The 16,531-nt window shown below is 43.3% G+C and overlaps 1 protein-coding gene across 1 annotated transcript; it reads left to right on the top strand.

Annotated features, from left to right (window-relative positions):
• Positions 1 to 859: 859 nt before the first annotated feature.
• Positions 860 to 12,474, top strand: E2F1 (E2F transcription factor 1). The gene is given in 7 exon segments (XM_075845232.1): positions 860 to 2,126; positions 4,712 to 4,802; positions 5,143 to 5,362; positions 6,879 to 7,031; positions 8,874 to 8,988; positions 10,278 to 10,482; positions 12,242 to 12,474. Coding segments are annotated over 7 exon segments (1,257 nt in total). The 5' UTR covers positions 860 to 1,886.
• Positions 12,475 to 16,531: the final 4,057 nt, after the last annotated feature.

Below are 16,531 nucleotides of genomic sequence, written 5' to 3'. Positions count from 1 at the left end.
CGAGTACGTTTGTTCAGCTGATGGAGTACGGATATTTTGGGATAGATGAAAATACTATCATGTGCATGGCTAAGTGATAAGGCCTCATGCACACGGCCGTGCCTGTAATCATGGCCCGCGCTTGCAGGCACGGCCGTCCGGCCCTGACACCCGTGGGCCGCATTTTCGTGCCGTGCTCCCATACAAAGTATAGGAGCGCGGCCCGCAAAAGACGAAAAGTAGGACATGCTCCATATTTCCCGGCCCGGTTCTACGGCACGGACACCCTGGTGATACGGAAAGGTGTCCGCAGCTAATAGAATCGGGCGCGTCCGTAATTGCGGACCGTATTGCTTACCGCAATTACGGAGATTTTTTTACGGTCTGTGTAAACCTGAATGTGTGAATACACCCTAAAGAAGAATTCAGCATAGAATACTCACATCTAACAATGGGGATGGCTACCATGCTGCAATATATGGAAGAAAAAAGGTCCGTTAATTTACATATGTACACATAGGTCGTGCCAATAGAAAAGCTACTAATCTAAACATTCCAATAAAATGCACTACTGCCCTATGGAAACTTCTCCGAGACAAACAAATCTCACTGTCCATTCATCCTCCCTCATACATTATCTACAACACTGTATTTTCCTGTCAGGAAACATTAGCCCGCCCACAGCCATGCATCTGACCAATCACTGCCCTTGTTTTGCTGTGTTGTCTTAATCTATTCGTTTTTCTCCATCTCAATCATAGCCTCCTTTTCCCGCCCGCCCATTTCGAATGCTGGTTCAGCCAATCAAATGCGTCTCTTCAGACCTCAGTAGCCAATACTAAATGGCTGATGACGCAGGCTGAAGTTTCGCGGCAAAAAAGGAATTGGCGCGCAAATGGGCGAGAGCTGGGAGATCCGGGGATCAGCTGGGGGGCGATAACAATAGCGCTCCTGGGACAACGGGCTTCAGGCACCACTTCTTCTACCTACTGCCCCGGCCGGACGCTGCGCGGAGTCTCCGGCTCTCTATGGAAAGCCTCAATAAGTCAGTCAATGGATTGTGATGTCTCCGGACGTTTGATGGGAACTGGCCTAAAAGTGCTGGAACTTCAATAACAAATGCGGCTTGTATGCGTTTTATCCCAGCGTCTCCGATCGGAATGCACGTTGTGACTTTTAGCACTTGGAATCCTGCAATATAGATGAATATATTGATTCATTAGCGCCGACATTTGCATCTGTTTTAATAGCCTTTTCCTATTGGCTTGGAATGGGTTTACTACAGCACAGAACCTTGCTATTGTTTATGGAGCGATCTGATCGCCTGTAGCATTATTGATCCATTATTAATGTAGGAATGTTTCCTATCTATTGTTTTATTCCCTACTGGAGTATTTTCCTATTTTGAGATCCCTCAGTCTTTATGGATCATCTTTCCCGTTGGATTTTTCTGTGATGGGGCTTTAAACATCGACCCTCCATAGATGATCAAGAATTGTTGTCATCGTAACGATCAATGGCTTCATTTCTGGGACCCTTGGTTAATGTGAAGCAATTGTGTTCGGAAGCCATTGGATGGGAGTACCTCCGCTGTGGCGTATAACCTCCTACACCAAGGTGCCCATGTTTTATTGGATCCTTTAAACTTTTATAAGTTTCAATAAATGTCCTGCGTTTTTTTTATTTTTTACAAGCGGATTCGCTACGTTGGTTTTTTCCAGGTTTTTCCCCGTGTTCTCCTCCTGATATGGGTACTGCTTGTTGAAGACTGACAGATTTGGTTGGACGTCCATTATTGGATTCAGATTTCCAATTTTTCTAGATTAAGCCTCGGATGTAGGCTTGGCTTTAATTGAGGACATGAGATTAAGACTTTTTGGGAAACTGAGGGAATAACCCCTCTGATCATGTCCCAGAACTTTGGGGTAACTTATGGCTGCGTTGAAGGAGATCTAGGGGCAGTTTGGGAAGCTGGTGGCACCTTCCATGTGGCAGAGCAACAGATCGTCATCATCTCCACCCCAGATGTCCCAGGAGAGGTCCTCACAAACTCCGGCCTCAGTGAGGCTGAGCTCATGCTGTTCACTACCCCCCAAGGACCAAGCCCAGGATGTGCTGGGCAGAAACCAACACTCGGCCGTCCTCCGGTAATATCATTTATTTTCATTTTAAATCAAACCATGGCCTTGCACTAGGGTGTCCTATCTAATGGGGACCACAACAAAGCCTTGGGGAGCCCTTTCGTGGTAGCGTTTCTGGCTCTAGTAATCTGCTGTTTACTTTCTGGGGAATTCTTGGTTAGATCAGTCTCGTGGAAAGCAGAATGACCACCAAGTAAGTGGCTGCCATCACCGCTCTACGGAGGTAGTCACCCCACGTTCTCAGAGTTTGAAGCGGCAGATCTGCCTAGTGACAGACTAATACAATGGCTGTATGTTGGACGGGTTTGCCATTCAGGGTCTGGAAAAGATGGGTGACTTGCACTACGGGAGCTGTAATGGCAGCGATTTCCTGTTTTTGTCAAAAACGGAGAAATTTACATATAATTCAGGAGTTTTTTAAAATGTGACCACTCCAGGTCCTAGTAATTTTTGTAGACGTTTGTTTTCTAAGCTTCGTTCACTGCAGGATATTCAGAATACATAGTAAACGTGTCGTCCTGCTGGTATGGCGCCCTACACACCCCAGTGTTTCATTATTTTGTCTGGCAGTGAAAGGGTCAACATCTGTGTTCGGCCTGTTATCGATCAGGTGCAGAGAGACTATGAGGAGTTAAAGGGCTACAGAAGTGATTCTCCATCTTGTTGTTGTCCGTATTGCTTGTACTTCATGTATGATCTTTCCTCGACTTGATTTGCAGATCCGTAACCTAAAATAGGAGAACCAAAATAGTTATTCTCTTAAATTGCCAAAAGTAAATCTCAAACCTGGAGAAATTTGGAAAATTCTAGTTGCAATGTTATCACTAACAGGCCACGCCTCCTTTAACAGAAGTGTTGTCGGAGGTGCGATTGGATCTCCTTGAGAGTGCAGTAGTTACCAAACGCCATTCACTAACCCAAAAAATCTGTAATGGATTCTAGGCATTCTGTAAACTCCTAGATCGGCATCACGCGAATCTTTTGCATCCGTTTCTCACCGCAGATTTCATTCATTGCTATGCAAAGATAGAGTGAAATCTGTGGCTATATCCGTAACTCAGGCCTTATTCAGACAAACGTTTTATGTCCGTTAAAAAAACAAAAACCGGACTGCACACTGACATGCAATTTAATGGGGCTGTCTGATTTTTCACGCAGTGTTTCCGTTGCGTTTAACTCGCTGCGTGTCCTATTTTGGCCTGTTTTTGCAGACCACATCACCCATTGAAGTCTATAGGTGCGTGAAAATCACGGACGTCATACGTGTGCTGTGCATGTTTCCCGCAACAGTTGCGAAAAATTTTGAGAAATAAATAAATCTGCACATTAAAAACGGGTGGCACACTGAACTGAAAAGTCGTTTTTTTTTTTGCGGACTCAGAACGGATGCGCTCGTCTGATTCCGGCCTAAATCTGCATGTAACACACGCAGATCCCTGTGCAGGTTTTTTGGCTGGTGGCTGTGTGTGACCCAGCTTTACACTTTGTATATATGTGTGAGGTTTTCCTTCTGATCTTCTGGAGATGTATATACACCCCCCCCCCCCCCCGGTGGCTTCTCATGTCTGTGTAATGTGATGCATTTCCCTCTGGCGGAGAAATACTTGTGGGGAGCGTCCTCTGGATGTGGAGAAACGAGTATGGGATAGGTTGGCAGCAGACTCTCACCCACGCTCCTGACTGGGGGAACCAGCATGGGCTGTGGTGGAGAAAGGCATTGAGCAGATGTTACCAAAGGTGCGGCTTCCAGAGACCAAAATGTATTCACTGGGGCGAGAGGAGTAAAGGCAATGCAGCCGTAACCCTGCAAGTTCTTTATCCTAGTACTGCATATAAGATGCTACCATGTTAACCGTGCCCCCAGGCCACCTACCTGCTGCATGCCACGTGACACCGCCACAAGTGTCTCCATCTGACGCAGGGTGATACCCAGTAAAAGCGCCATTTTAAGGCCCTGTTCACACACTTTTTTGCAGGCAGAAAATTCTGCCTCCATTTAGTTTGGAATTTTGAGGCAGATTTTGATCTGCCTGCGCGCTTTTCGCTCGCGCCCATTGACCGCCTCGGACAAAAACGCAGCAAAATACACTTTCTCTGCCCCTTATTGATGTCAATGGGAGGTCAGAGACGTAACTCCCGTAGATAGGGCATATCGCTGCTTTTTCCTGTGATTAAAATCAATGGGAGGCATTTTTGGACATTTTTTTTGGCGCGGTTTCCGCGTCCAAAAAGGTGTAAAAAAAAATAAATGTGTGAACAGGGCTAAGAAGCAGCAGCAGTCTTAGTCCTGTAGATCCCTGTAATGCGGTCAGGCCTGGATTTGCAGGTGTAATATGGGCATTAAAATGCTGGTCTAGCTGCAGGTCTAAGGCCTTATTCACACAGTGCAGTTTTTTAAGCTACAACCAGGAGTGGATTATAATAGGAGGGGAAGTATGTAGGAAAGGTTCTACTGCTTCTTTTTTTTTTTTTTCTTCCGCTCCTGGTTCTGGCTTCAAAAACTGCACTATGTGAATATACCCTAAAACCCTGTTAGACCAGTTGTATTCATTCAGCTGGTGTGAAACCTCTTTTTGTTTCCCCTTTTCCAGGTGAAGAGGAAGCTGGATTTGGAGGCCGGACACAGGTATATTCCAGAAGGCCTTCAGACACCACGTGGGAAGACCAGAAATCCTGTTAGAGGTTTGGCAGCTTATTTGACAATTGTTTTTATTGAGTCTCTTTTGCTTCTGCCTTTGTTCCCTTTCTGTGCCATGTTCCATCTTGGTGTTGGGTGCCTCGTCCTCTCCATCCATCCCCCTGTTACACGATGGAGTGTTAGCGCGTGTAAATATACTAGACTACAGATCGGTCTCCGCGAGCTGAATGTTTAGGGTCCCCTGCATGATGCAGCCGTGCAGCTTATTCAGGTGGAACACGTTGAAATGACGGCAGAATGCCCCTGACCTGCACGGGTGCCCTGATGTTACTGGTTTATTTCATACTTTATTAATTCATGGCGTTGTTATTGCCTTTTGTCCAGGAGTGAAGTCTCCCGGAGAGCGCTCTCGTTATGAGACATCTTTGAACCTTACGACCAAGAGATTTCTGGAACTTCTTAGCAAGTCTGCAGATGGAGTGGTGGACTTAAACTGGGCTGCCCAGGTGCTGAATGTGCAGAAGAGGAGGATCTACGACATCACCAATGTGCTTGAGGGGATCCACCTGATCACCAAAAAATCTAAAAACCACATTCAATGGCTGTAAGTGACAGCAATGTGAACTCTGTGACCTGATTATTATGGGAGACTCTGAAGTCTTATGGGGAGAGCATGGACTTGTCTGTAAGCGGTCTCTAGCGTTACTAGTCCTAAAGTCTTGTTTTTCAATATGTTGATACAAGGGGGAATTAACAGCGGTCAATCGCGACTGCAGCATCTGCGGCGTTATAGGGAGGGGGTTCCCCCATCTGACAGCTCATTGGCGGCCCCACAAACACTATCGAGGGGTGCGATGGTTGTGATGGCAGCCTGGGGGCCTAATGAAGGCCCCCAGGACTGCCTTCACTCTGCCTCTGTTAAGCCCTGCCTGTGGTAAAAATGACAGCATACCAGCGGTCCAATGATCGCTGGTTCAAGTCCGTAGAAGTCTGAACTATTACAATATAGCATTATTTAATGCGCGATGTGAACACCGTAAAAAAATATAAACCACCAGAATTGCTGTTTTTTTTGGTCAACATAGCGGTGAAAAAAAGTGATAAATTGATTTAAAAAGTCATGTACCAAAAAATAAACAGCTCGTGCCGCAAAAAATAAGCAATCACGTCACTTGATCAACAAAAAGATGAGAAGGTTATGGCTTTGAGAATATGGGGAAAATAAACATTTTTTCTTTGTAAAAGGAGTAAAACATTAAAAAAAAAACTATATAAATCTGGTATGGCCGTAATCACTACGATTACGGCCATACCAGATTTATATAGGTTTTTTTTAATGTTTTACCAGCAGAATAAAGTAAATTTTGTTATTTTTACCACACGGTGAAAGACTTAAAAACGAAACCCAAAAGAAAATGGAGGAATCGCCATTTTTTTTTTTTTTCAGTTTTCCAGTACATTTATATAATTTAAATGGTGCCAATAGAAACTACAACTTCTACAAAAAATAAGCATTCACACCACCCCATTGATGGAAAAATAAAAATGTTATGGCTCATAGAAGGCGGGGAGTGTAAATCTAAAGTGGAAAAAAAAATGGCTTGGATGCTGAGGGGTTAATATTGGCAAAATGAAAGCTATTACTGTATGGAGTACTCATTTTATTAAAGGTGTTCTGGGTTTTAAAGTTTATGACCAATCCTTATGATGGGCTGGCAATGTAAGATCGATAGGGGACCATCTCTCCGCACCCCTGACTGATGTTTGGAGGGGCCGCATCACTCGTACGAGCGCTGCAGCCGCTGTGTTTACAAAGGTTTCATTCCCGTTCATACTGTCGCACACGGTTTCTTTGGTAGCGGCTGCTTAAGCTGTTGCCTCAACGGCGTGTGAATGCAGAATCGGGAATGAAACCTATGTAAATGATGGCCCCTTCAATCAGCTGATCACCGGGGATACCAAGAGGCTGACACCCACCAATCTAACATTGATGGGCTTATCCTAAGGATAGGACATCAATTTTAGAATACCGGATGACCCCTTTAAACGACTTATTTTGTAGTTTGGTTTTTTTTTGGTTTTTTTCCCCACTTTACTACAATGTGCCGCTTGCCTCTTAGGGGGAACAGATCACTCGTGGAGTCCAGCAGTAGATACCAGATGTTGGCGAAAGATTGTCAGGATCTTCTGGCCACGGAGCAGCAGCTGGATGAATGGCTTCACATGTGCACCACGCAGCTGAAACTGCTCACTGAAGAGTCCGAGAGCCAACAATATCCTTTCTATCGGCGGTTCCTCCTGTATATTGTCTCAATGGCGTTTTCTATAGATCAACTACACAACCCGAATTTTAGCTCCTATTGAGTGTGAAACTGATTGGCCCTTCACTGTGTATCAGGTGGAGACCCACCAAGGTCAGCAGAGGGGGCGGTGTTGCTCCAGTGAGGGCTGCGCTCCTTCAGTGTTTATCCAGGCGCAGCAGTGAGTCTGTATATTGCGGTTGTGCCTGGTATCCGAACACGTGTTTTTACTTGAATTAGGGGTCTTTGTGGTTGGACCGCTGCCGATTACACGTTAATGGTCTATCTTAACTCCTTAACGCCGAAGGACGGATATATCCGTCCTCAGCAGCTGCTAGTTCGCGCAGGAGGACTGATATATCCGTCCTGTGATGGCGCGGGTACTGAGACTGTACCCACGCGATCAGCGGCAGGGGCACAGCTGTTATACACAGCCTGGCTCCTGCTGCAACTGCCGGAATCAAAGCGCGCGCCGATTCCGGCAGTTTAACCCATTAAATGCCGCTGTCAATAGTGACAGCGGCATTTAATGTGTTTGACAGAGGGGGGGAGCTCCCTCTGTCACCCGATCGGCGCCCCCGCAAACAAATCGCGGGTCGTCGTCGGGTTTCCATGACAGCCGGGGGTCTAACAAAGACCCCCAGGTCTGTCTTCAGCATCTGCCTGTTAGGCGATGCCAGAGGCATGACCTAATAGGTTGCCTGTCAGTTTTACACTGACAGGCAATAATGCTTTGGTATACCAAAGCATTATATATGCGATCGGCACATCGCATAGTGAAGTCCCCTGGTGGGACTAAAAAGAAAAATGTAAAGCAGTTAAATAAAGTTTGTGAAAAAAATAAAAAATAAATTTACAGTCAAATAAAACTACTTTTTTGGCCCAAAAAGTGGTTTTATTTAGTAAAACGGTCAAAACAAATCACACATACACATATATGGTATCCCCGCGTTCGTAACAACTTGACCAATAAAATGAACATATTAATTAAACCGCCGGATGAACGGCGTCCAAAGAAAACGCAAAAAACAACGGCAAAATTCTCTCTTCTCCCATTCCCCCCATAAAAAATAAAATAAAAGTTAATCTATAAGTCCTATGTACCCCAAAATAGTACTAATGAAAACTACACATTGTCCCGCAAAAATCAAGCCCACGTACAGCCACATCGACGGAAAAATAAAAACGTTACGTCTCTTGGAATGCGGAGATGCAAAAACAAGTAATTTTTTTCTAAAAGGCTTTTTATTGTGCAAACGTAGAAAAAACATATAAAACCTTTACATATTTGGTATCGCCGTAATCGTGCCGACCCATAGAATAAAGTTAACATGTTATTTACGCTGCATAGTAAACGGCGTAATTTATAACGTGAAAATCAATGCTGGAATAGCTGCTTATTTTCAATTCTCTCCTAAAATAAAGTTAATAAAAGTTAATCAATATATTATAAGCATCTAAAAATGGTGCAAATACAAAATACAACTCGTCCCGCAAAAAACAAGCCCTTATACGGCTATGTCGACGGAATAAAAAAAGAGTTACGACTCTCGGAATGCGACCGTGAAAAATCAAAAAATAATCCTTGGTCATTAACGTGCAAAATGGCCCGGTCATTAAGGGGTTAAGGATGGGCCATCAAGTAATATTCCTGGAAATCCTTTGTTTTTGTTTTTTTTAATATATGGTTGGCAGTTTTTTGCCTTTATTAAATGAAGAATGGTGCTGTGTAAGTTTGATTACTTGGTGAAACAATTTTTGAAAGATTAAATAAGAGGCGTTTCATAAGCTTTAGTTTTCCTTCACTGGCCGCACATTGGGATATGTAACTTGCCAGGACCTTCGCAGCATTGCTGACCCCTCAGAGCGCATGTTGATGGTGATAAAAGCTCCTCCAGAAACACAGATGCAAGTTTCAGATCCCACAGAGGTAAGCAGAATAGCAAAACCTACAAGATCTGGAAACTAGATTACATTTCTAAGAAAGCTGAATATCGCACCACATATCTTGCTATTGCTGTGACATAACTTAGAGTGACTGCACTTTTGTCAAACTTTTAATATGTCACGCCTACATATAAAGTTTGGATCGTAGGGGGTCCGGGTGCTGAGACCCCTGCCATTGCTAAAACAAAGGTGTAAAAGCGCTCGGCTGAGCACTTTGCTCCTTCGGCTGTGATCGTCGCTCCCTAACACGCTGAAGACTGATCTCCTAGAACGTCTCCGAGCTATCTTCAGGCTGACTAGGAGCGCTGATCACAGCTGTAGAAGCAAAGCGCTGAGCCCTTTTACACCTTTTGTTTTAGCAAAGTTAGGCCGGATTTACACGAGCGTGTGTTTTGCGTGCACAAAAAAACGCGGCAGTTTGAGTGCGTAAAAGGCACTTAACAGCTCCGTGTGTCATCCCTGTATGATGCGTGGCTGCGTGATTTCCGTGCAGCCGCCATCATTATGACACTCCGTTTGGATGTTTGTAAACAGAAAAGCACATGGTTCTTTTCTGTTTTCATTCATACTTTTTACTGCTGTTGCGCGAATCACGCGTGTCACACGGAAGTGCTTCCATGCGCTGCACGTGATTTTCACGCACCCATTGGCTTCAATGGGTGCGTGATGCGCGAACAATGCACAAATATCGGACATGTTGTGAGTTTTAGACAGCGGACACACGCTGCATGAAAATCACTGACAGTCTGCACGGCCCCATAGAGTAACATAGGTCCGTGCGAGGCGCGTGAAAATCATGCACGTTGCACAGACGTATATCACATCACGTTCGTCTAAATAAGCCCTTAGTGTAGTTATTATTTAATGCTCCCATTAGAAAGCCTTATTTGAATCCTATGACTCATGAAGCTCTCATGGCTGATTTCTTTTATCAATGTCCTGCTCCCAGAATTGCAATGATCAGTTGTGCTTTCTACTGAAACCGTTTTCTGGATGTGTAGCTGTAGGTCTAACCCAGATTATAACGTCCATATAGCTTGAGATTCTTGTGTGTTCGCGCAAGCCTTTATGCACCGGGCCGTATTACATCTCTGTAGAAGTTCCGAGTTGTACGGCGCCTTATCACGGCACTTATAGATAACTGCTTAAGATAAAATTTGTAAAAGTCACATTATGTGCTCATTGCTGTATACATATGCTTTAAAAATAAACAGATCTTTCTGGGATGTCTTGAGTATTTTGGTAAAAAAAAAATTCTTTATTTTTTTGTAGGGCCTGCAGATTTCTCTTAAAAGTACCCGTGGACCCATTGATGTGTTCCTCTGTCCAGATGACTCCTCTGGTGTTTGCAGTCCTGTCAAAAGCCCCACCAAGGCAGCAACTCCTAACACCTCGCCCAGCACACAGAGCCCAAATGGGCCCACGCTTCTAGCACCCGCTCAGGATATTGGCCTAGGGTTGCTTCCTTGTGAGCAAGGTGAGGATCCAACTATTTTAGGTCGGAGAATTTTAGTATAGTCTCCTCCATAAAGTGAATATATAAATGCGCCGGCCGGTGTTCGCATAAAAGCATCGGTCATTTAACTACATGCAAAATTTCCTACAAGTCTGTATCTGCACTACACTGTACATTTCCCTGTGTTCGTGTGGTGGTATGTGAGGTATGCTAGGGTAAGAGGTGTAGGGGCTGTGCCCTCGGGTAAACTATGCAAAAAAGATACAAAAATGTCTTACATTGGGGACGTTCAGTCTTTCCTAGAAGAACAAAATTTCAGTCCATTTATATAATAATTTAAGCGTACGACATTGCTAACAACTTCATGTGTTTTGTCTCATGCAGAACGTGTTTCTTTTGGAGTTGTGCAGGAAAAAAAGGGTTTTCTTATTGCTGTCGCTGGACTTCTGAACCTTCTGTCTAGTTATATACATGGCTTAGATTTTTCCTTTGGGGTTACGCATGACCTTGTTGAATCGCCTTTGATTGGGTTGCTATTCTGTCAATCAATCATCTCACCTATTTGAGGGCCGATTGTTTGGCGGTTGCCTTCCCTAGAAGCCGGTAATGCTGGCAAAACGGGTGTCTAGACTTTTTTTTTTTTTAAATCAGTCCAATGTTAAGTTCTACCATCCTCTGCAATATGATAACCAGCACACTTTGAAATATAATATCATACTGTGTCTAAACCTAGACACAGCCAGTGAGGCTTTAAACCATATGTTACTCGCAGCGTTTTCCTGGCGCATGCGCTCACCGTACTCCAGACTTACCCCGAGTGGGACTTGTGGAGTGACGGCCGAGCATAGGTGGCCGCTCTTACAACCATCCAGAGTGACCTTTTCCGATTCATGGTCTCCAACCCGCTACCCTCTGTATTCACGGTTATACAGATGCCATGGCTGCTGGTTATAAATCTCGCTGCTTCTATAGCGGGGCCTCTCCACTGCTGGGCTTTAATTCTACAGCCTGCTGGAGATACTTTGCTCCACTGTAAGCAATAGTTGGATGATTATTTTTTTTTATAGAACGACCGTGCATATACTGATGACTCTTTGGTCTGTCTGATATACGAACGTAGTGTCCATTCCTAATACTGTAGCATAACACGTTTTTTTTTTTGCTCCCAATACGGCATACTCTGCATATATAACAGAGTGATTGTGTTGCATGAAGATACTGGTCATTTTACCCAGTAGCAGTTTACATGTGATAGTGAATAACTACGAAAATTCACAATTCACACGCTACAACAATCTGGAGTCTATACCCTATGGTTATTATCTCCATTTTACATAACAATACTGGGGATTGGTGATATATATATACCTAAGCATCTTATACTCTTGTGTTTCTGTCCAACTTCCACTATTTCAGAGCATCCTTCCACTATATGGACTTATTTGTCCCAAGTGCTGAGTTAGGGGACATCTGCACTTACTGACATTGGATTTTTTAATACAACAATTATTTTCTAATAAAGGTTTTATTTTATGTCACTTTCTATGGAGCCACACACCCTTTTCCCATTAATAATTTGACCTTGTGAGACATAGTGAATGGAATGAGCCTTGCATGCCTCCCTCCCCCCCCCCCCTTTCCCTAAAAAGGGGTAGCCTAGGTTTGAAGGGAGATATTGAAAGTCTTTAAACTTTTAAAATTGTAATCTCTCCATCTCCTCTGGTGGATTGACCACAAAATACCTGGTTATTTCAATGTACTGTTTGTTTGTTGTTTCCAGAGTCGTTACTATCACCGGAGACGGATCTCCCCTTGGGTTACTCCACAGACCTCCACCTGTCCCCGGTCACCGCCGCCGTCCTGCCTGATTTTCTCTGTGATGAGTTCATCAGTTTGTCTCCACCCCTCTCTCACGAGTACCACTTTGGGCTGGAGAACAGCGAGGGTGTAAGTGAACTCTTTGATTGTGATTTTAGTGACCTGACCTCTCTGGACTTGTGAAATGAACATTGAATCGGCCCGGTACCTTTACATTAGGCGCACGCATCGGTTTCCTATCCTGCGCTAACGTCTACTGCTCACATCACATCCCAGTACAAAAATTAATGCTTTTTTTTTTTTTAATTTATATTCCTGTTGATTGCTTATACAAAATGAGCAAGGAAACCAGCACTTAGAACAGTCCTATGTGAAGGTGCGCCTCGGTGGCATAATCATAGCACTTGCATTCAGCCCTGAAGACCTAAACAAGGCGATATCGGTCACCGTAATGTCATCAGTGTCTCTTATATACCGGATAAAATTGAACTTTGTATTTTTTTTATGTCGATTCTTAGTCTTGCGCCGACCCATCAAGCATCTATAACATGCAGCTCTCGCTTTTTCAGCTACACAATGGTTTGCCAAATTATGATCCTTGTAAATTGACCTGCTGGTTATTGCGGGTGCTTGATGGTTTTTCTACTTTAATTGTTCGTTTAACATGTCTCCAGTGTCAGAAGTTCTAATTTGTTGCATTATAATTTATTTCATTCTAAAGCGATTTTGTTAATAGTAGCAAGAATTATACTATGGCTGATGACAAACAAGAAGTTGCAGGTTTCTTCAGTGTGCAGCCACTTTGTTCTTTGTGTTGATTTGGGGCCCTTTTACACGGGCCAATTATTGGGCAAGCTATCATTCACAGAATGCTAGTTCCTGATCCCTGCCCTGTGCAAACAGGGCAACCATCAGCCGACGAACGATCAAATGCTCATTCATCGGCTGATCTTATAGTTTTACAGTATAAATATTATCGTTGTCTCCAGCACATCTCCCTGTGTAAACGGGGAGACGTCCCGCCGATGTGATAGAATGGCATGGAGATGAGCGATCGCAGTAAGGAGCGCTCCACCTCATACATAGCTCCGTGTGAAAGGAGCAAACTAGCGCCCATCAACAAGCTGTCTCGTTGATCAGCCAAAATGGGCTGGTGTAAAAGGACCCTTAGGCTAGGTCTACATGGTGAAACAAATCACACATGGGCCAGCCTTTAGTTTGGCGGCATCACTCTATAGTGTCGCTTGGTAAGGGAAACAGCCATATTTTTCAGGTTGCCCGCAGTGTGTGCAGCCGCCTTAACGTGCGACTATTCAGTCTTGTAGCTTTATTGTGGTAGTTCTGTTAAATGTTCGACTACTTCATTGTGTGAGAATAGTTTGGGTCTCGTATATAAAAACTGTCCTATTAAAGTCTGTCCAATCAGATTACTTGAATATGAACCCTGCGATCTGATGGATATGGGCCACACTGATCACTGTTTTATACATAAGGCTTATTCTTAAATGTTGTCTTGGTCCAGTTCTTGGGATACTTTTCTGATGTACAGACGAACATGAAGAGTATTCTGCACTTGGCTTGCCTCTAGAAACTCTAAACCGTATTTATAAGTGTGTTTCTACCCCCTGACCTCCCCCGTTCTTTAGCATGGCACTTTGTCATGGATGTTTGCCTTGTACATACATGACAAATGTGTTGGCAAATATCCCAGCTTAAGTTATCTGTAAATCTTGTTCTTGTTTTCCAATAAAGAGATTTTCAGCGGATTGTTGTGGTTCCTATAAGAGCAATGGAAGTTAAATATTGTGTAATATAAAATGTGGAGACTCCATGTTCTTTGTAAACTGGGACGGCCGTCTAATACTTCAATAGCAATAGTTGAATAGAGCTAAAATATAGTAAATATTAATCCATTGTTTTACTTTCTGAGACTTCTGTCCTGACTTGTATCCAGTCTAGATGATCCCGTGACGACCTAAAGACGGCAGCAGATTTCTCTCTTCTGCTTTGGAATTACTGTAAATTACAGCTGTAAACCCGGATATGTTGTAACTACATGAGATGCCGGTAGAACTAGGTCAGGATAGATTTTCCTCTTATAGATGTGCACTGTAATGGTTATAATTCCTGATGGAAAGCAGAGATATTAAAGGAGTTTCAGTTCTTCCCAATTTATTTAGAGCCTCCTCCCCTTACAGGGACAGAACTTTAACAAAATTAAATGTAATATTCGGCGTCTAACGTTGAACACATTCTAGGATTGATGTCTACTTCTCTGACATCCGCTTTGCAATTGATCAACACTATTTGCAATGGGCAACAAAATTATCAGAGTTTGGCTTTAATTTCTTAAATGGCTCTGAAGAGATTGAAGCTTAAAGAGGCTGTTACCACATAAGTACCCTATCTCCTATATAAGGAGATTGGCGCTATAATGTAGGTGACAGCAGTGCTTTTTATTCAGAAAAATGATCTATTTTTACCACTTTATGAGCGATTTTTAGCTTTATGCTAATTCGTTTCTTCATGCCCAACTGGGTGTATTTTTACTTTAGACCAAGTGGGCGTTGTACAGAGGAGTGTATGAGGCTGACCAATCAGCGTCACACACTTCTCTACATACATTTATTCTGCAGATAGAGATATAGTTATATTGCTATGTGCACACACACTCACTCACTCACTCACTCTGTCCTGATGACAATGAATATACATTAACTCCAACATGGACGTGATGTATATTCAGAATCCTGACCACTTCTCTGATATTTACAGCAAGTCAAGCGAGATTACGATGTAAACTCTTAAAACGAGATTACACTTGCCTTGCTGTAAATATCACAGAAGTGCAGAGAAGTGGTCAGGATTCTGAATAAACATCACGTCCTGGCTGGAGGTAATGCATATTCATGGTCAGGACGCTGCAGTAATGTTAGGGCTTGTGTATGAGGCTGCAGATAGCAATATAACTATATCGCTAGTGCAGTGTAAATGTATGGAGAGAAGTGTATGACGCGGATTGGTCACTGATTGGTCAGCGTTATGCACTCCTCTGTACAACGCCCAGTTGGTCTAAAGCAAAAACACGCCCAGTTGGGCATTAAGAGATGAATTAGCATAAAGCTAAAAATCACTCATAGTGGTAAAATAGATCGTTTTTCTAAATAAAAAAAACACTGCTGTCACCTACATTACAGCGCCAATCTCCTTATGTAGGAGATAGGGCACTTATAATGTGGTGACAGAGCCCCTTTAAGGCCCTCTTTACACCAGCGAATAAGCAACCGGAGCAGTGAGTGCCAATCAACGAGATGTTGCTGATCGGCGCTCGCTTGCTCCTGTCACATGGAGCTATGGATGAAGAAGAGTGGTTGTTACTCTGATCGCTCATCCCCATACATCATTATCGTGTCTCCCTGTTTACGTGGACAGATGTGCTGCCGACAAGTATAATCTTTTAATTTTTAAAACAATACAACCAGCAGAACTGCTGATCACTGCCTTGTTTACTACTGGGCAATGATCGGCAACAATAATTGTCCAGTGTAAAAAATAAAAATAAAATCTTAGTGTAAAACCCCATAGGCAGTGATGGACTGGGGAATCTCAGTCAACACTTTTTTTTTCTTTATTGAAATTTTAGTTTTTGAATAAGAAGCTACGATAGAAATGGTCTCATAGGAAACAAATGACAATGTAACTGAAATAAATCAGTAGGATACAATAAAGTACAAGTAATGCAAAAGTTGCGAGGTTACAGTTAATTGTAAAAGATGAAGAGATAAAATTCATATTGAAAATGTAAATTCAAAAAAGAAAAGGGATTATGTGAGGCAATATTACATAATATGCACAGAAGCAATAAGATAAGGAAAGTAGTAGAAAATAAAAAGGTGATATGGGGGGGGGGGAGGGGAAAGTAAAGGCAGGACGGCATCGACCGAAGACGTGTTAAAGGTAAGACTATTTCATTATTCTCCTCTCGCCATTGAGAAAGCGCATTGCGAGATTTGAATGAAATCCAACCTGTCCAGGTGTTCGAGAATGTCTGTTTTTCCATTGTCGCTCGCCAAAAGACTGCGGTCTCATGATGTGATTTAATTCTGAGACCCATTCAAATAATGAAGGGCATCTTGTGGCTTTCCTGTGTCGAGGAATTACACATCTGGCAGCCGTAAGGGAATGTCTAAATAGGTCTTATTTTTCAAAACGGTTTCATGCCCCGGTAAGAGGGAAAGTTGCCCTATGGGAA

Source organism: Rhinoderma darwinii, chromosome 13 (assembly GCF_050947455.1).
Source record: "Rhinoderma darwinii isolate aRhiDar2 chromosome 13, aRhiDar2.hap1, whole genome shotgun sequence".
Classification (NCBI taxonomy): Eukaryota; Metazoa; Chordata; class Amphibia; order Anura; family Rhinodermatidae; genus Rhinoderma; species Rhinoderma darwinii.
Note: the sequence above shows the minus strand (reverse complement) of the source record. Positions and strands in the feature narration are given on the sequence as shown.